The sequence below is a fragment of the Rhinichthys klamathensis genome, unplaced genomic scaffold (genome assembly GCF_029890125.1).
Source record: "Rhinichthys klamathensis goyatoka isolate OS25496 unplaced genomic scaffold, OSU_Roscu_1.1 h1tg000014l_1, whole genome shotgun sequence".
NCBI lineage: Eukaryota > Metazoa > Chordata > Actinopteri > Cypriniformes > Leuciscidae > Rhinichthys > Rhinichthys klamathensis.
Window position 1 is genome coordinate 968,358 of NW_026606566.1, and position 20,613 is coordinate 988,970.

General features: G+C 37.7%; 1 protein-coding gene across 5 annotated transcripts in view; it reads left to right on the forward strand.

Moving 5' to 3' along the window:
* Positions 1-20,613, forward strand: part of dock10 (dedicator of cytokinesis 10) — a 141,282-nt gene that overhangs the window by 40,216 nt on the left and 80,453 nt on the right. For 3 of the 5 annotated variants that reach the window (XM_056270736.1, XM_056270764.1, XM_056270773.1), the window contains exon 1: positions 9,246-9,445. The exons of 1 other annotated variant lie outside the window; for it this stretch is intronic. In XM_056270736.1, the coding sequence (XP_056126711.1) occupies positions 9,290-9,445 (156 nt within the window). In that variant the 5' untranslated portion in view covers positions 9,246-9,289. Of the gene's footprint in view, positions 1-9,245; positions 9,446-16,617; positions 16,744-20,613 lie in introns of those variants that run through there. One more of the 5 variants, XM_056270755.1, reaches the window with a different exon arrangement.

Sequence of the window (20,613 nt, forward strand, 5' to 3'; positions counted from 1 at the left end):
TTGGAAAGGGGGGCTTACATGTAAATGCAAGACACTCGCAGGAAGATGTTGCAGGCAGTACAATGGGGGACAGCTCTAGATCCTGTCGGTGAATGACAGCTAGGCCACCACCGCGGCCAGTGCGGCGAGCTGCCTCCAAATAACTGTAGCCGGGGGGACAGGCTTCATTTAGAACGGTTACACAAACGGTTATTTGTGTAACCGTTTTGCATATTAAAATAAGTTCTTGGAGTTACCACAGTTGACAAAGGATGACTTACAGTGTTTTGTGTGAATGGAAATATGAATGTATGAACCATTGTTTGTCGCACTGTCGTTCTCATAGGGCTATTCATAGTTCATCCTTTTCAATAAAGTAAAAACATACATGGTCATTTGCAGTATCATGTTTTAAATCAAATGAAACATTGTCATGCACATTGTCATTCATTTGATTTAAAACATGATACTGCAAATGACCATGTATGTTTTTACTTTATTGAAAAGGATGAACTATGAATAGCCCTATGAGAACGACTCTTACTGATGACAAAACAGAAGATGTCACTCAGCGAATGGCTTGGATCAAAACAATAACAAAAGTAGAGTTCTTTACATTCTTCCGTATCCCTAATCCAACGCATTAACCCCATAAATGCTGAAGCACAGATAGAACATCAAATCACAAACATCACAACTATTTAGTTTCACTGCGGTGCTACAGTACAAATACTCTGTACATACCAAATGATCTGTAACAGATCAATAGTCATAGCAATAGCAATAGTGACACATGGTAAAAATACTGATACACACACTTGGGTGTTGCAACATTATTGTTGGAACCAATAAAGTCGAATCTGCATCATCTATTATTTTTTAGTCTCTCTGAACTGTGTCTAGTTAAATCTGCAGTAAAATGAAGTGAACAAACGAGCAGTGTCTTGCTGATGCAAATCTGACTGGAACATAAAAACTAGGATAAAAATAAAATTCATCCACGCTTTCTAAATATTACAATCACCAGGATGGCAATGCAAAGATGTTTTTCCACAGCTTGGACCTTAAAAACGTCTTGTAGTCCTCAGAGACATGTCTATTGTTTTGTTGCTGAAGTAATTCTGTGTTTGCAATTCTCTCATCGTTACTACCGTTTTTGGACTAAATAGGAAGTTTTGAATTCTAAAACTTGGAGGATCTTTTTATATTTCAATGATCTTTTATATTTCAATGATAGTTTTTCCTCTTTGTCCCAATCTCTGTTCGAAATCTGCAATTGCAGTTATTCGCAGAATTATCAACTTTACGTGGGTTGTGCCTCGACACGGCACAGCGCGGATGAACACAATGTTTAAGGAGAGTGTGCGGCTGTCAGTCGCCGCCGGTGTGGATACTGGCATTGACAATCCCAGATTATTCTTTTTGGGAGTATGACCAACATAAGAAGTTTAACCGGAAAATGTCTGAACAAGCAAGTAACATCCACTTTTGTTCTGACCAACTAAGGGAAACAAGCATTGCAGTAAATTGCCCTTCAGATATTTATCCTTGTTTTCGCATGGGCCGGTTGCAGTTTCTTTTTTCTGTAGCCACTCCGAAGTCCAAACGAAGTCTTTTGCATTTTACAGCGGGTGAGTCTCCAGTTGTCACTGGTGATTGTCATTTGAACCTTTCTGGATCCGCCATCAAAATGATAAGTTTAATTATATCAAGTGCTGTGAGAAAAGGCTATAAATCTCCACCTCCAACATCCTCACACTCATAGCCTTCTAGCCAAGACTCTTCTTTATGTGTACAGATGTGTGTGTACAGATGTGACGTAATGACGCAAAGACATGCTCGAATCTCCCGCGGAAATCGACCAGTACCACTGGAGTTAAAAACATTACTACAAGCTTACCGCTTTGAATCAAGCTTAGGCAAGCAGAGAGTTTTGAACACTGGCTGGTTATGTACTTGCTCAAAAATTTATTTTGGATCATTTTTAACCCAAAAAAGTTACGGACTGGAGCTTTAACTGACAAAATACTGATTTGATTTAACTAATGAAATTCCTGTGGTAGATGGACAAACACTAGATGGCACAAAAGCCGTAAAATGAACTTAAGAGTCTTTAATGCACCCACCATTGCAGAGTACTCACGTGGCTTACAGGACACACACACACACACACACACACACACTCTCTGTTTCTCAGAAGTTTTTCTAGGTGTGCACTGTGCAATATCCTGTGTGTTGAGGTTTTACGCAGAAGTAGCCTCATATTCCACACACATACATTATTTTGCAGTTCACACACACACACACACACACACACACACACTCAATGTCTATTGCAAACATGTGCTCAGTTGATGCAGTTGTGAGTAAAATGTGCTCAGTAAATGTTTTTTTTTAATTTATTACATTGACCAATATGTGAAATGCCTTATGTTATTTTGCTTCACAGTTCTCATATGTATGGTTTGAAGAGAAATACGAGCAGAGTGCAAAACTGCCTAAATTCATAGCAACAAATATGCTGGAAAGATATTTCGACATTTATAGTGGATAGAAAAGGTCTAAACACCAATTAAAACAGCTGTTTTTTTGTGATGTACCAAAACTAAACAAAGATAAATCATATCTGTACTTTTACACTTTTAATGTATAAAGGTGTATTGTTTTGACAATGTTGTTGTCTGTGCTAAAAAAAAGCACAAAGAAAAAAACCTTTCTGTTTTTAGTACATCTTTGTTTTGTAAATGTACCCTTACTTTCGTTTTCAACAACAACGGAAACCCTTAGGGAAAACAAATCAAGGAAAATGTATGCCTAGAGCACCTCCTAGTGGTCATCATTATATATAAAGATATATAAGGTATATATACCTCAAAGAGTATATATATATACTCTTTGAGGACATATACATACATCTATCTATCCATCCATCCATCTATATAAAACACCAAGGCTTATATAGATATATTGGCTTGCTTAGTTGGTGACATTTAATATTCAACAATATTTTGATCTGCCTGCAAAACTACAAACTGTGTTGCATTACTTTCCTGTTATCTCTGTAAAGCTGCTTTGAAACAATCTGTATTGCAAAAAGCTCTATATAAATAAAGATGACATGACAAAGGGAAAAAAACCTACATACAGCTTTAACTAAGAAATATACACAAGCTTAACAGAAATTATTCTGTATTTTACAACATAACGATGGAAATTTGAACATCTTCTTCTTTAGTGCTGCCTAACGGCGTATGCGACTTCACGATGATATTGGTCTCGGTCTAGCACGGCGTGTAGAGTTTTTGCTGTTGTTAATTGTAGCCATGTTTTGATGTTACTGAGCCATGTTGTTTTTGGCCGTCCTGGTCGTTTTTTCCCTTCGATTTTTCCTTGTAGGATTTGCTTTAATAGCTGGTATTTGTGGTCGTTTCGGGCAATGTGGCCTAAGTAGTGACACTTCCTGCTAATGATGGTCTTCAGCAGTTGCCTGTCAGTGCCCATGTCCTGCAGAACTTGTGTATTGGTGGTTTTGGCTGTCCATGGGATTTTCAGCATTCTTCGATACAGCCACATTTCGAAAGCTTCGAGCCTTTTTGTTGCTGTTGTTGTTAGTGTCCACGTCTCTACTCCGTACAGCTAAATTGACCAGATGTAACATTTCATTGTGCGCAGTTTCAGTGGTGTACTCAAGTTGCGGTCTGCAAGGAGTGTTTTCCATTTAATAAATGCTTGCCGTGCTTGTTCAATTCTGCTCTTGATTTCGACTTCATGGTTCAGCTGATCGTCAATGATTACACCAAAGTATTTGAATCGGTGTACTTGTTCCAATTTTTCGCTGCCCAGCTTGATTGTTGTTTCGCTTAAAGTTCGGCTGACCTTCAATTTGAACATGTTTAAAGCTTATTTCATCAGGCACTAATTTTCAGACTCTCATTAAACTACACAGTTGCGGGGTCGACTTGTTTCAGCAGCAATGGAGGAAAACAGATCTGAGAGAAATCTCAAAAGGAGAATTAAAAATAAAAGAAATGGAAGGAAAGAATAAAAAAGGATGGATCAAGTGCTGGGTATGTGATGTAACGGCTGTGAAGCGCTGCATGTAAATGACAAACTAATAAAGTCTATATCCAGCCTTTGCTTAGGCTGAGCGTATTTGATTTATTGTGTGTATTCGGGAAGTTGAAGCGACAGAAAAAGTGACATTCCAATTTAGGGTACGTTTACACAACAGCGATGTACTAAAAACAGAAAAGTTTTTCCTTTGTTTTTTTTTTTTTTGCGTACAGACGGCAACATTGTCAAACCGATCCTTGTTCACACGGATCCGCGAAAACGACTAAAAACACTGTATTCTGCCAGTAGTTGGCGATGTCACTTTGTAAAGAAACACTGCGCACCTATAGACTGAACACGTGACACGCATGCACATTACATCACAAATTCACATTTTTGTAGTTTACATGAAGACGATAACGGTATAGTTTTCAAAAACTTGCACTTTGAAAACACACTTTCCTAAGTTTGCGTTTTCAGGCCCCCAAAATGCTGTTGTCTTGTAAAAAAAAATTCCAAAACGCATAAAACGTTTTCCGTTTTTAGTTGAAAACAGTGTTGTGTAAACGGCCTCTAAGGCCATGTCCGCACGGACACGAGTATTTTTATAACCGGAGTTTTTCCTACAGCGTTTAAAAAAAAAATCCCGTCCACACATGCTCGGTCTCCGTCTACATGAAAACGTAAAAACACGCAATCAAGCGCGGTCAAGAGCATGCCACGCCAGCAGGCGGCGATATAAACCTTAACCCTAAAGCCACGTTGGCCAATCAGAAGCGCAAATCTGACGTCAAACACAGCTGATAACGGCGCACACTCTGACGTCGCAAGGCAAAAACCCCGGTTTCACTGTCTACACGACAACACTGTAACCGGCGTTTCTGAAAATCCTCACCCTGGCAGGGGTTTTCAAAAATGTTCGGTTTCAGTGCGTTTTCGTGTGGACGAACGGCCGAACCGCGTAAAAAAAGTCACGGTTATAAAAATACCCGTGTCCGTGTGGACAGGGCCTAAGTTTGAAGGGAGTAAAGCCTGTTCTTAAAGGAAATGTAATTTTTCCAAAGAAGAACTTTTACTTTAAATAAATTTAAAAGGAGCCGACTTCATTGTAACGTGCTACGATCATTATGCTTAACACTGAGAATTGTCTGTTAAAGATCACTTTATCTGGAAAGCATCTGCTGTTTACTAACATCTGATAGACGTCTTTAAGGTGTCAGTTTTACATACATTCTAAATCTAAATCATAAACATCTTAAAGACATTTTCTAAACGTCTATTTGACATCTGACAGGAAACGTCTTATAGACGTATGTATTGCAGATGGATGAGCAAACACATCAAATAGACGCCTATGTGATGTGCGTGTGCTACCAGGAGGAGATGGACTGAATGAAACGCACATTCACTCTCTGACAGCAGGTGGCGCTGATGGAACGCAGGAATGCAGCGGTTACCCCGGTAACACCGTAAACAAAGCAGCTGCGCTACTACTGTATTTAAATGTTTCAAACAGCCATTCAGGTTTTTGTAACACGCTGGTGTTCATCACAGCACCGAATACTTAAAGATTTAAGGATATTTATTTTCAAACTTAAACATTTTTAAATTGTAGTCTGGTCTACAACCTGCCCTAGATATTAATTGAATATGTTCTGATTCTTTATTGTTCAGTCACATTTTACGGCTCCATTATTTATCGTTAGTTAATTCATTAGTTAACAGAAACTGACAATGAAAAATACTTCTAAAGTATTTATTAATCTTAGTTCATTTAATTTCAACATTTAATAACACAAAGGTTTTAACTGTATTATTTAATGGATCTGAGTAACATGAACTAACAGAGTATTTTTTTAACTTACTTTAACAAAGAATAATAACTTTTGTTGCAATTGTAGCTATTGCTCATTGTTAATGTGTTAATGCATTAACTAACGTTAACTAATGAGACCATATGCATTGACGTCACTTTCCCGCCGGAACTTGGACTCGATATAGTGTTCCTTACAACTTACCAAAGTTCCAGTGATCCGAGGATATTGACATACAGACAGGAATCGTGTTTCCTGACATTTATATGTGCCTGATTTTGACGCCGGGGAAATAAAGCAAGCAAATTTGCCTGTGAACGTTTTATATAATATAGGTAGGTCTAATCCGGGTGATCACTCATTTCCATGTTATATATATATATACACTCACCTAAAGGATTATTAGGAACACCTGTTCAATTTCTCATTAATACAATTATCTAAGCAACCAATCACATGGCAGGTGCTTCAATGCATTTAGGGGTGTGGTCCTGGTCAAGACAACCTCCTGAACTCCAAACTGAATGTCAGAATGGGAAAGAAAGGTGATTTAAGCAATTTTGAGCGTGGCATGGTTGTTGGTGCCAGACGGGGCGGTCTGAGTATTTCACAATCTGCTCAGTTACTGGGATTTTCACGCACAACCATTTCTAGGGTTTACAAAGAATGGTGTGAAAAGGGAAAAACATCCAGTATGCGGCAGTTCCTTTGGGAGAAAATGCCTTGTTGATGCTAGAGGTCAGAGGAGAATGGGCCGACTGATTCAAGCTGATAGAAGAGCAACTTTGACTGAAACCACTCATTACAACCGAGGTATGCAGCAAAGCATTTGTGAAGCCACAACCTTGAGGCGGATGGGCTACAACAGCAGAAGACCCCACCGGGTACCACTCATCTCCACTACAAATAGGAAAAAGAGGCTACAATTTGCAAGAGCTCACCAAAATTAGACAGTTGAAGACTGGAAAAATGTTGCCTGGTCTGATGAGTCTCGATTTCTGTTGAGACATTCAGATGGTAGAGTCAGAATTTGGCGTAAACAGAATGAGAACATGGATCCATCATGCCTTGTTACCACTGTGCAGGCTGGTGGTGGTGGTGTAATGGTGTGGGGGATGTTTTCTTGGCACACTTTAGGCCCCTTAGTGCCAATTGGGCATCGTTTAAATGCCACGGCCTACCTGAGCATTGTTTCTGACCATGTCCATCCCTTTATGGCCACCATGTACCCATCCTCTGATGGCTACTTCCAGCAGGATAATGCACCATGTCACAAAGCTCGAATCATTTCAAATTAAGTTTCTTGAACATGACAATGAGTTCACTGTACTAAAATGGCCCCCACAGTCACCAGATCTCAACCCAATAGAGCATCTTTGGGATGTGGTGGAACGGGAGCTTCGTGCCCTGGATGTGCATCCCACAAATCTCCATCAACTGCAAGATGCTATCCTATCAATATGGGCCAACATTTCTAAAGAATGCTTTCAGCACCTTGTTGAATCAATGCCACGTAGAATTAAGGCAGTTCTGAAGGCGAAAGGGGGTCAAACACAGTATTATTATGGTGTTCCTAATAATCCTTTAGGTGAGTGTATATATATCATATCATATCGTCCAGCTCTAAAACTTGTATAGTTTTTTTAAAGTGTTTATTTAAAAACATCCAATTATGCAGAATATAAGATCATACATATTTAATTGATGAATTGTCAATACAATATATAACAATACAATATATAGGGTATGATTTTACCCCAAAATGCAACATATTGACACAAAAAGATAACTGCAATGCAAATCCACCTTTCGCTGCCGTTGTTTCTGTGAATTGCAGCGATCCATTTGTTTCTCTGTTCTGTAGCTTTCATCAGTCTGTGAAAATATACCTCAGATTCCTTGTCAAATCTATCTTTATAGTGTTTTGTCTTTTTCGCAGCATTCACGCTGAAGACCAGTGCTGCCGCTCAGTGTTTTTGGCGCTCACCACAGTCACTCGGCCGAGGCTGGCGTCACGCATACCCTCTTGTTCTTTATCATTCTTTAGCACTTCAATCTGTTTGAAACATTTGTTTACTTTATACATTTTTGTGTATTGCTTTATTGTATTTAAATGTTCAGCTCTTTTAGTTACAAGAAAAAGTTATTAAACCTGTTAAAGTATGACAACACTTTTTTGCAACTTATTTCATTATCGTAATAATACCGTATACCACCGTGATAAAAGCTCCAGCAAATTATCGCAACATGAAAATTTGATACCGTCACGTGCCTATTGTAGTGTGATGATCGAGTGGGGGTCCGTTGCGGATGTCTAAATCTGAGAAAATCATAGGTTCGGGTGGATGGTTTATTTTTAACAGAGGATTCGTGTGGCGTTAGAGCTGATCTCTAATAGCTATTCTAGCAGTGGAGCTCTTTTTTCACCATGCAGTGTACAGAAAGTATTGAGTAAGAAAGAGTACAAACAAATTAGCAGGTATTTTTGCAGAGCTGTCCCCATCATCCGGGAGATTCTGTGTGACAGGCATGTAAAGCAACCGACCACAAGCTGTTGGGGCGTATAAATATGAAACTCACCACAACAATAGTGCAGTGAATGTTAGCTCGTTCAAACAGTGCTGCAATAGTCAATGCAAAAGTTTGGAATTCCCTCACAAAAAAATCTTGAGTAACCATCAATGATTTAATGTCACTAACAAGTGATCTTTCAGGCCTGTTTGCTTGATATCGGAGCCTGATATTATTGCTTGTAGCTGTTTGATAGTTCACATCAATCTGATCAGACCCAATTTCACAGCTAAACAGAACTCAACTTGATTTTATTATTATTTCACACTTTTCTAGATAAACCCAAACCTTTCTCACAAATCACAAGTCTGCTATAAAAGAACCGAATGTAAGGAACCCAGAGGGAAAGAAACTGCATGTGTGTGAGCCAGAGGGTCCAGGAGCAGACTGTGGGAGTGCGGGATTCTGGCTGATTTTCCTGGTCAGCTGATGTGGAGGGCGGGAGCTGATTGGTGCGTCCAGCTGTGCACAGCTGCAGCTGATCTGTGTGAGACAATGTTGTCAGTGTTTCCTGGTCTACACTGCTCCAGAAAGAAAGAGAGGGAGAGAGTGCGGTTTAGGAAGACACTCACAGGATGTTAGTGGATCTGCAGAGGCAGACGATACACCAGAGGACACAATGGCAATAGGAGAGGATGAGGGGCGCAGACTTGATCAACATGATCTTGATACTTTATTTTAATATAGTTCGGATTCTAGGCCTTTTTTTAATTTTAATGACCCAAGATTAGGCCTAGTTGTGAACCAATTTCAAAAGACTTCAAGGAATCTTGAGAGATAGAGAGAAAACAGACTGGTGTTTTTGCTGTTGTTCACTCAGTCCTTCAGGCTGGAGTCTCCTGAAGCTCTTGGCTGGTTTTGGATCTTCAGGCATGGGCTGCACCACCAGTCTACTACAGGCATTACACTCCGTAATGAGAAGAAACCATTCACACATCTTTCCATGCCAGCAGGAACAACTTTTCTTGGAAATCACACCACTTGAAGAGGGGATGGTCACCAGCAAACCTCACACCATTATCATCATGGTAACCAGAGCTTCTTACCTTATTTTGATAAGAGCAGTTCAAGGCTACTTAAAGTTTCAGGCATTTAAATGCGGTAGTGAATCCCCTATGATCGTTGTGTTTGTGCAGGGAACACGACTCACTCCCGAAATTGACACAGTGGTAACCATAGCAACACTCTGGCATCTGGAGTGTTCGGTATCCACTATTTTTGACCGAAGTAAAATTATAGTGGCCAAAGAGATATTCTGCAATTTAAACACAATCGCTGTCGACACAGGTGTCAGGTTTTGTTCATGCTTGAAAGGCTGATTTGCAGAGCACTCTCTTTAAGTTTTGCCACTTGTTATATGCTTGTTTTTGGGCTTGTTTGGGGTTGGCTCATAAAGAGATCAAGTTTAGGAAGTTATTAAAGTGGGCCGGTGGTGCCATTTTCGTTGCCTAATTTTGGTCTTAGTCTCAATATAAAGCACTTTTCAGTTTATAATTGGCTTGTTCTTGATCGCTGTTTTTCTAGCAAGATCTGGCAACATGGGAGCCTCTGTCAAGCCTCGTACCTCTTTCCCTGTGATGTGTCCAAACAGAAGAGAGACATCACTGATGCGTGTTTAAATACGTCATTAACAACTAGTTATTCAGTTCAGTTTTGCACTCACTAGAAATTTTGTGAATGCTGTTGTCACTACCTGCATCTTTCAGGGGTTAATTCAGTTGTAGAATGTGGTTGTCACCCGTAAATGACTGAACTGTGTGTGTTTACACAGTAAAAGGTGAACGGAGAACCGAATTTAGCTGCAGTGTGAATGTGGCCGGAGAGAATACTGGTTCCAGAGAGATAAAAATATTTCAGAACTGCAGATTTTTGATTATTAACAGATGTCACTTGCTCAGCACCACATACTAAAACATTTTCTATAATGCTGCTTTGATATAAAGCAGAACAGTCTGATAAATTACACTCATTGATTTTAATCTAATTTAGTTTAACATTTATATGTACTACTTTGTAGTGTTGACAAAATCCCTATTCGGACAGTAATTGTTTCTCATGTGGATGTCCATAAAAATAAATTTGCATGGCACCTCAGTGATAAAATTCATGCATTCGCATTGCGATTTATTCACGGTGGAAGAGTGAGTTTCAGGAACCCGGGAACGCACTGCTCAAGTGGTCCGTCACATGATTGTTTGCTTTAAATAAAATGTCACATGCTTGGAATAAGAAGATTAAATTCACATTTAATGAATTTAGGAAAATAATATCCTATTAATTATATGATTTTTTTAAAATTATTTAAATATTTAAAAGTAGGAAGATAGACGTGTTAAAATAAAAAGTAGTTAAAATAATATTCTGTCTTGAATTTTCTCTCAAAATGATACATTGAAATTCGTTGCGGGTTGCGTAATTGAAAAAATTAAGTTATGTCAACTTGACAATTTCAAGTTACTCTGGCAAATTATTGAAACATTGAAAATGATAACTTTTTATTATAAATTGGACTTGCATGCACACCTGCATCTCACGTTTTAACAGCAAAAACGTGTTCTGTGTGAACCAGCCCTCAGGCTACATCTTTAAAATGCATCCAAATTACAGCGAACCGCAATCGTTATCGTATATGGTGCTCGGCAGTGGACAAAAAGGATTTTAACAGTGAATTTTGAATTGACCTCTTCGTTAACTCAGAGATGTGGCTTTGGGTGGATAATGAAATTACCACACGACCTTGGTGTTTTTAAAAAACAGTAGGTAATTCGGCCGGGGATTTTTACACATTCTAGTTTCGGACGGCAATAAAATCACAGACTAGCCCCTGCTAATGTTGAAAATACCTTACGTTCCCATGATAAACAATTACCATCCAAATAGGGCTAAAGTCGATTAAAAAAATATGGAAACAGAGTTTAATGTATAGAATGATTTTTTCCAGTAGACCTAGTTTAGTTTTTAGTTTTTTAGAAGTGAAATGGACAAATCATGACTGAAAATACAATAATCTTCTGATGTCATATTATGAGGATGCTGAGCCCTGTTCTTTGCATGTGTTCAACTGAGTTAAATGGATATGTCATCATAAGCTCAAACAGAAACAGGAATAAAAGTGATATGTTTAAAAATAATCTAAATCTGAAGAGAAATCGACAAAACAATTTAGCACAGCCTGACGTTATACTTTTTTCATGTATGTATAAACCATTCGAAATGCTGAAATACAAAAAAAACAAAATACAAATGGAAATAATAAAGCACTCGTTATCCTAAATTAACTGTATACCACATCTTTCTTTTTCTTTTGTTCGCTTTGCTCATATAGAGTCCAGAAAATCTGTGTAACCTTCTAAAATTACTTGGTTGGCTGGTGATATGTTATTGTGATGTATAATCATTTACATATATTAAATAAATGCGATTATGAAATACTGCATTTTTACAATCTTTATGTGCTATTTCAATGAAACACAATTATTTTCACATTTCATTTTCACATTTCCGGGGTTCTCAGAGGTCATTTTAGTTGTGTAAACCTCTATAGTTGTGAACTGAAACTACAACAAATATAATTTTTGTGTTCCCATTTGCTCCAATAGAAAAAATAAACCCATAGTGTTTCTATAACTTTCCAAAAAAGGAAAAAAATATCAAGGACTTGATTATAAAAGAGAGAAAGATGTCAAATTTGCCATCACTCCCTCAGCCATTGTATTAGAAACACTCTGCAGTGTTAACTAGTTTTCTGTAATTTAATCCCACATGGAACAGAATAATCTAGTGCTTTCCATATGATATGGTTTCATGTATGTGTTCATCTAGTGAAGATCTCGTTGTGTTTGTGAGGTTTAGAAAGAGGCCGTGGGGTTTGATCAGCCAGACCTGATTCTGACCGAGCTCACGGACAGAGAGAGGAAGAAAGGCACACCCATGGGAAATGAAACTGGGATCTTTGGGAAAAGCCAAGCAACAGCTGTGCTTATGTTCTGTAGTGAATCAGAGACAGATCTGAGATCTGTGGTCATGAGAGAGTGAGGCAATGAAAGAGACTTATGCTGTGTTTCATTTACTATGTTTAAGTTGATATGGCTCATTCTCAATCATCTGAGCAGGAATACATGTGAACTTGTGCCGTGATTTTCCATGTAGGTCAGCTGAAAGAGAAAAAACAAGCTTGAAAACAGCTCTGCATCTGGAGTTACTTATGCCTTCATTCATTCAATTCTTTTTGCTTTTTTCTTCTCTTACTCTGTTCTTTTAAACAGACAGTTTGAAAAAGCTATCATCTTTCAAGCTAAAATCAACTTTTCATCATGTAAAATTCTTAATAAATCAAACTAGAATAAGACGACACTATGTGGCTGTCAAATATATCAGTATCAACAAAATCCATTTTTGCATTTGAAGAGGCATTTAGGTATATTTACAAAGATGATGTTTAATGCAACTCAGATGTGGCTTGTAAATTACAATTGCAGTGTAATTATATAATAAGAGTTCTTTTTTAGTTTTTCCCTATCATGGGACTTTTGTTTTCCATCCCTGTTGGCTGAAGTCTGGCCTTTTGGTTTAAAGCCCTGTTTTGTGTGTTTACATTTTTCTTGTCAAATAAGGATCTGTTACAGTGGTTCTCAACTGGTTTGACCATGGGACCCTCATTTTCCCATGGCCATTAAGAAGCAACCAGTTTTTTTTTGTTGTTGTTTTTTTTCAGATATTTGACCTAATACCTAAAAATATAAAAAGTTATATAAATACTTCTCCTGATGAATAAAACGAGCATCATACCTGCATGCAAATCCTTCCCAGCTAACATACGAAGTATTAGTTACATAATTTATTGGTACGTTTTGGTAATTTGGTAAATGTATTTATTATGAAGTGATATACAGCGCTACGAGCAAGTGCTACGAGCGCAGTATAACAGCTGACAGGACAGGAGAGTTTGTTTATTTCGGGTGGTGAAAGACTTTTTATTTAATAACAAGTTATGAAAATAACGTTTACTTAAACTGCGACTGACTGAATTGTCAACCGTTTTCACGCACGTCTTTCAAAATAGAAATCTTACATCAGTAAAACCGTGACCCACCAGTTGAGAAACACTGATTTATTATAAATTCTGTCCTGTCCTCAATACCTAACATCATTAGTCTGGATTTCCATTTGTTATTCATGAATCATAAAACACTTGATTTAACTGGACTAACTTCATTTTACAAATCCATGCCGGACACATGAATGGTATTTCAGTTTCGTGCAGGAAGCAGATTTAGCCTGGGACTATAGCTGAAGAATCTTTGCTACACAGCCCTTTTTTGGCTGGTCTCCAGAAGGCACAGATGACTTCAGGAATTAGCCAAACTTGCCATCTGTTTCACACAAAGTTAGATTTATTTCTTAAAGACCCACTGAAGTGCCTTGGAACGTGCAGCTTTGTTTGATGTGTCAACGTAACTTCCACTGAAACAGGAAGCTAAGGCAGGATATGAATGGCTCCTCCCCCTTTTCAAATAGCCAATAGTGTTTAGTTTCCCTCACGGACTGCAACTCGTACTTGACAGCACCATGAAAGCGAATCCGAGTGCTGATGTTATGCTGGATTCAATAGTGGAGCTGTGAATATATTCTAACCATTTCATTCTTAACCAACGTACAGTTGGAAAACGGGATAAAACTCGAGTGTTTAAGCAACCGAACTCACATCTTCAACCCATATTGCTCTGTGACGTGTCAACGGTCGCTTTGGCCAGGTGGTGTTTATAGCACAGGGGGCGGAGCTTTAGATTCTAGAGAGCGTTTGATTGGACAGAAGATGTGATGAGAAGCTGAAGTCCGCAGTGACGTCATAAAAATCTGTGATTCATTTTAGAGGAAGTGAGCGACTAAGTTTTGAATGCTTATATCTCCTAAATGCAAAATTGGCTCTATGACTGCACAGACTGCCTTCCTCCCTTTTTCTCCTGTCAGGTTTTATTAACCAATAGTGGTCAATAATATTGATGCATTTATTAAAATAAAATGGTATGTGCATGATGTGCACATGATGTGCAAAATGTGCATTTATCTAAAAATATATATTTGCTCAACATTCAAAATGATGTTGAAAACAAAAAATTTGCATTTTACACTAAGCACTTTAAAATACATTTTGAAACACCAAAGATTTAAATAAAATCTGTACCTACAACTCATGTAAATCAGGCGAGTGGCCAGGGTAACTTCTTGATGGGAAGTTTTTGTGGGCCAGCCCGGAAGTTATCATGACCCTGGTTCTCTGGATAAAAACGCAATAGGGTTTTTTTTGCATTGGCTTTTCCAATCTTGCAGAAAACGTTTAAGAATTTTGAAGCCTACAATCATCAAAAGTAAAAAGCAAATTGTAGGCTATAAACAAAATGTGCATAAACTTCCGACAACTCTTTTAGTCTGTATTTAAAAAAAAATATATATATATATGTAATTTTCCCTGAAAGTTGGAGTTATAATAATTAGCAAGAGCTGGATTATAAACACACCAAGGATGTGAAAGCGGACGAGTAGATTTACCTGTTTGGCTGATGAAGTTTAAATGTCCCCGACAACCTCTATTCCTTTAAGCCACTTGTGAGCAACCAACTTTTTCAAGACAAGTAAAAGCTTTTAAAAAAACAACAAGGGTATTGCATATGTATTTTATATTGTAGAAAGAGACATGAAAATATCTTGAGCTTGTGTTCACCGCGGATCCTATTTCAGGCATTTAACTAAAAACCCATTCATTGACTTCGGGACAATGGAGCCAGAGGCGCTAAAATGGTTTTAGCCTACAAAAATACGTCATCTCTACAACTTTATTGGCCTGGCTGATATACAGAGTCAGCCTCTCACTACTGTGCACACTGACCAGCTTTCACTACACTGAATGACTGCTATGTAATAGTATTACTCCTTCTGTCTACTTGCTGATATATCAAAATAAATTTGGATTGATAAAAAGACTGACAGTGTAAGGAAGCCAAAACGCGGATGTTTACATGCATGTTTGATGTATGTATTCATTCATATGACTCCACTGACAGTATTGGATGATACTGTTGGCCAGCAGCCATGTCACCCTGTCGCCCAAGACTGGTCGCCCACTGAAGCTAAGCAGGGCTGAGCCTGGTTAGTACCTGGATGGGAGACTCCTGGGAAAACCAGGTGTTGCTGGAAGAGGTGTTAGTGAGGCCAACAGGTGGTGCTCACCCTGTGGTCGGTGTGGGTCATTATAATGCCCCAGTATAGTGACGGGGACACTATACTGTCAAAGAGCACCGTCCTTCGGATGAGACGTTAAACCGAGGTCCTGACACTCTGTGGTCATTAAAATCCCAGGATGTCTTTCGAAAGAGTAGGGGTGTAACCCCGGCATCCGGCAAATTTGCCCAGTGGCCTCTGTCCATCATGGCCTCCTAATCATCCTCATATTCTCATTGGCTTCATAACTCTCCTCTCCACCAGTAAGCTGGTGTGTGGTGGGCGTTCTGGCGCAATATGGCTGCCGTCACATCATCTAGGTGGATGCTGCACATTGGTGGTGGTTGAGGAGATCCCCCTTCTATGTAAAGCGCTTTGAGTGCATTATTATTATTATTATTATTATTATGAGAACAAAACTTGAACAGAGTTGAGCTGGATGATGACATCACCGTTTTCTGCAAAGCTGCTTTTTAGCTGATTTGGCTTCGTTTCATAACTGACGATTTTTACAATATCGACACTGACATTAAAACTGAATTGAATCAATATTGAACTGACTCAAAGTGAATATCATGACAGTATTGTCTTCTGTAGAGCTGAACTCATTCCATAACTGATTAACTTTACACAGTTATTGAACTGAACTGAATCAACACTTCGGCTAGAAATGACACCTTTGTCTTTTTTAGAGCAGCAGAATTGAATCTGTTTGCATCATTGATCATTACTTTCCTGTTTATTACTGTAAAGCAGCTTTAAAGCAATCAGTATTGTATAAAGTGATGTGTTAATAAGTGTGACTTGACGTGTATATGAACATGTTCTCTTCCTTCCTTCATGTCACTCTCGCTCTCCATCTGTCTCTGGTGGTGAAGTCACATGTAGGTCTGCTTCCCCCTGACCGCGTGCTCGGTCTGACAGGTTTCGCTTGCTCTCAGGAAAGTTCTGCTTCTCTCGCAAAGGTCTGTGGCATCCGCATACAGTCTGCTTATCAGTGTGTGTGTGTGTGAATCCATGCAGAATTATGAGCTTCAGGAGTAAAATCACATTTCGGAAGAAGATAAAAAGCAGACGGGTTCGGTCAGACTGCAATCGAGTGAGCTGTGTATGTATTTCATCATTCTTAATTTAATATTTCTACTCTGCTTTGTGTTTCACTTTGGCAGTGCGCTCTCATCAGTCAAGCCATGCAACTCTGGGATCATTTCATGTGTTAACTTTATCGCAGTGCCTGTACTGTACATGTGTCAGTTGATTTCACTGCTTTCTGGCTTTTTCTTTTTTTTTGAAAAACGTTTGTCCTCTGGCAGTTCCCTTTATCTCTTTCATAAAACATGCGAATACTGTTGGTTCTTCTTTGAGTCTTGTTTGAATTGAACTGATGATAACTGGTCAATTATTTATGAAGCTCATGTTGAGTACTGTTGGCAGGTGTTGGTACACACAGCCTGATTGTTTCACTGACGTACATGCCCTTGACTGATGGACAATAATGTTTGTTGCCATGGAGAAAGACTTTCCTGTGTGTTACGTATAGTTGTGGCTGTTTCTTGATCTTGATGTTGAAAATTACTCTTCTGCCCACTATGAGATTATTTTGGTGGATATTGTTTACTCGTTCTCTAGCAACCACTAGCCACTTTTTTATTATCCTGAGCTATGCAGCTGTGCAAACAAATCTTACTAGCTAAATTAATTCATTTATTCGTATGTATTCTGTTAACAGTGGCAATCTAAATATAGATCAAAATATAGCCATTAGTCTCACGTTCCGGGTTTCAATCCTGTGGATGCAGCTGTTTAAAAATAAATCAATTATTTAAAAAAATAAATGTTCTGTTATATTGCTGTTAACATTTAATGGACATTTTTTCATTAATTATGGTATTAGAGGCTTCTACTATATCTACCAAATGACTAGACAAAGCAACGCTCCTGTTTTGTTATTTTTTATTATTTTACTTATTTATTTATTTTTTGTGAGGAGGGTCTGTAGATGATATAGGGGAGAGCGGGGCACAACCTAACACTTTTTGACTTTCTCAGTTTGTGTAAATCCACTTGGGGTTCACAATATTTATTTTATTAATTTCACACATGTCTAGTACAATTATGTGGTTTTGTTTCAATTAAAAAAACAATACAGTGTATACTTTTTTTGTTGATTTACCCTGAAAGAATTGAAGTGAAATGTGACAACATGCCCCATAGTACATTGTAACATGACCATAAGACAGATTAAAAGATGCTATCTGATCTAATAAAAAATATATATAAGACCAACTAAAATATTTTGTCAATACAATATAATTATTAACTTTTTTATATAAAATAATGGCATTTTTTTATAATTAAAAATATACTAAGTTTTTGAGTTTGACAGCAAACGCACAGCAAAACCCCCCTTTACAGAATATTTCAAAACATAATAATAATTAATAATTTCTGAACATTGACTCTCAGTCTTTATTCACCCTTTTTCTCATGGTTTCTCAATAGAATTCATAAAAGTATAGAATAGAATAGCATAGTTATATTGCAACATGTCTCGCCTGCACAACTGGGATTTAAACCCGGCGAGTGTCTTCTGCTGATCAGCATTAAACAACTCTCTCAGATATAAGATTAAAATAATATGTTTTACATAAAATAATATGTAAAACAGAGATGAAAATTTACTTAAATTTACTTTAGGTATGGTTAAATAAATGTTCAGTGATATCTTTCAGAGATATTTTTAATTTTGGCGCAATTTTATCTCTATATAGTGTTGATATGGCAACTAGTAAATACACTAAGATTTATCATGCTGGCATGTGTGGAAAGTTTTAAACCATGTGTGTTGCAAGTAGCCCTGCGTTAGTTTGTGCCCCGCTCACCAATGCCAAATGTTGTGTGAATTGGCTCACAGGTTTGAAAATGTAAGTTTTATATATAATGTGATGAGTAAAATATTGTAGGTTCATGGACAATTTGAGGATTACAACTCTGTTGTTTAGTCATTGACTGTAGACTGTAGTCATTCTCCGTGTTGAAGTTATTTTAATTTGCAACCCATTTGGATGAATTGAACGATTTTGACCCAGCTGTATTAGGAGTGGGTGATATGATGTTATTTCACAATAAAATATATTTTATTTCATGATACAAACAATATGACAAATAGAATAGAACAAAGATATAAATTAAATTAAAAAAAATTAAAATAAAACTTTATCTTCACTGAATTAATTAAATATAAATTGATCCTTATTAAAGATACAGAAGAGTCATTTTATCGTTTGTTGTTTGGTTAACATTACTGTCACAGACAGCAGGTTTATTAGGCTGCTATTACTGTAAAACCTGATGAACGGATATACTGACACACATCCGATTTTCATCCAGATGTTTACTTTCACTTAAGGCATAACCAACTGTGTTTACATGAATACTCCACATGATTGGGCATTTTAATATAATTGTGTGTGCATGTTTGACCATTCAAGCTCAATAAGCTGAGAAAGAGAACTGAGTTCAGGATTGCATGCTGTCTGAGAGGTGGCTTTATTAGTGTGCGGTTTGGTACGCATTGTGCCGGGTACCGCATTGAGTTTTTCACGGGTTAATCTCATTTAAACATCATGCACATTATTCTTTCTGTTTTCTCATTCATGCAGGTTTCTTCATGACTCTAATGTGTCAATGACTTTAAGTCTTACTGTGCTTTACATAAATGATATAACAAAATCTCTAATGATAGAAACCTACTATTGTCATATGGTACAGCCCAGTATAGTAATTTCTAAACAATAGATGAGTTCAGAAACAACTGTAGATGAAAAAATAAATCAATTAAATATATGTTATATTGCAGTCAAAATATACAGGACAACTCGTCATTAATTAGGGCATTAGTGACTTCTACAATATCTTCCAAAAGACTAGACCGAACAAAATTCTCCTGAATTTTTTTTGTTTTTTGGTGAGGAAGGTCTATAGATGGTATATGTCAAATTTTGTGTGAAGTGGCTTCTAGGCCAGGTTTTAAAATGTAGGTTTTGTATATAATTCAAGATGTGACGACTAAAACGTAGTTATTTGCACATGTGTTTGATTACATTTTCAGCGTTTCCAGCATGTTCTCAGATTTCTCTTGTTAAAGCTTATTTAGTTGCTGAATGCACTAAGATTAGTGCGATGTCTGCAACACAGGAAACTGTTGTCGCCACAGTATTGTGGTTTATTTAGGAACATGACTAATAAAAAGTTGCCCCATGTATCATCACCTTTAGTGTTTGCTTCAGTTACCTCCACATGCTGTCCCTGTCTTTTTCCAATCTTCTGTGGGAACATTTGGAATCAATTAATTATCAGATTTATTTGCCTTCATCAATGAAAAATTACAGCACTTGTACAAACACAATGTCATGGCCGCCGAAACCGGCTAAAGTTATAATAATAAAAGTTAAGAGCCCAACTAATGGAAACACTAATCACTGTTATGGTGACTTCAAATGAAACGCATTAGAGTTAAACCTCTGTTAATTCTCAATAACAACTTATGTAGACATCTAACAGAAATGAAGTCAGTCTGGTTAGTAATAAGTGAAGCTGTTTGTGGAGTTGTTTAATCCTCCTCTGCTGAGATCTTGAGAGATTTAATGTCTTCTTTTCTCTTGAGTTGATTTCATCTAAGACTGTGGCTGGAAGGCAGTTGTAGTTCTTGTGTTTCTGCTCGTCTCTGTTTCTGTTCTCTTCTTTCCTTCAGTGATTCTGCTTGTTAACAGGCTTATTAAGGCTGCGATGACTCCATATTTAATATACACATATTTTGTGGCTCAGATAAGGTCCAGTTCTGGTTTGTTTATTTGCTCTTGCTGACATGTGGCATTGCTATGGCCTGCTTGTGGCCCAGATCTAGCAAACAGGAGTGAGCCGCTCAAGGGCCGTCATTCCACGCTGCATGTGGGCCGGATCATCTTTCCATGTGTGA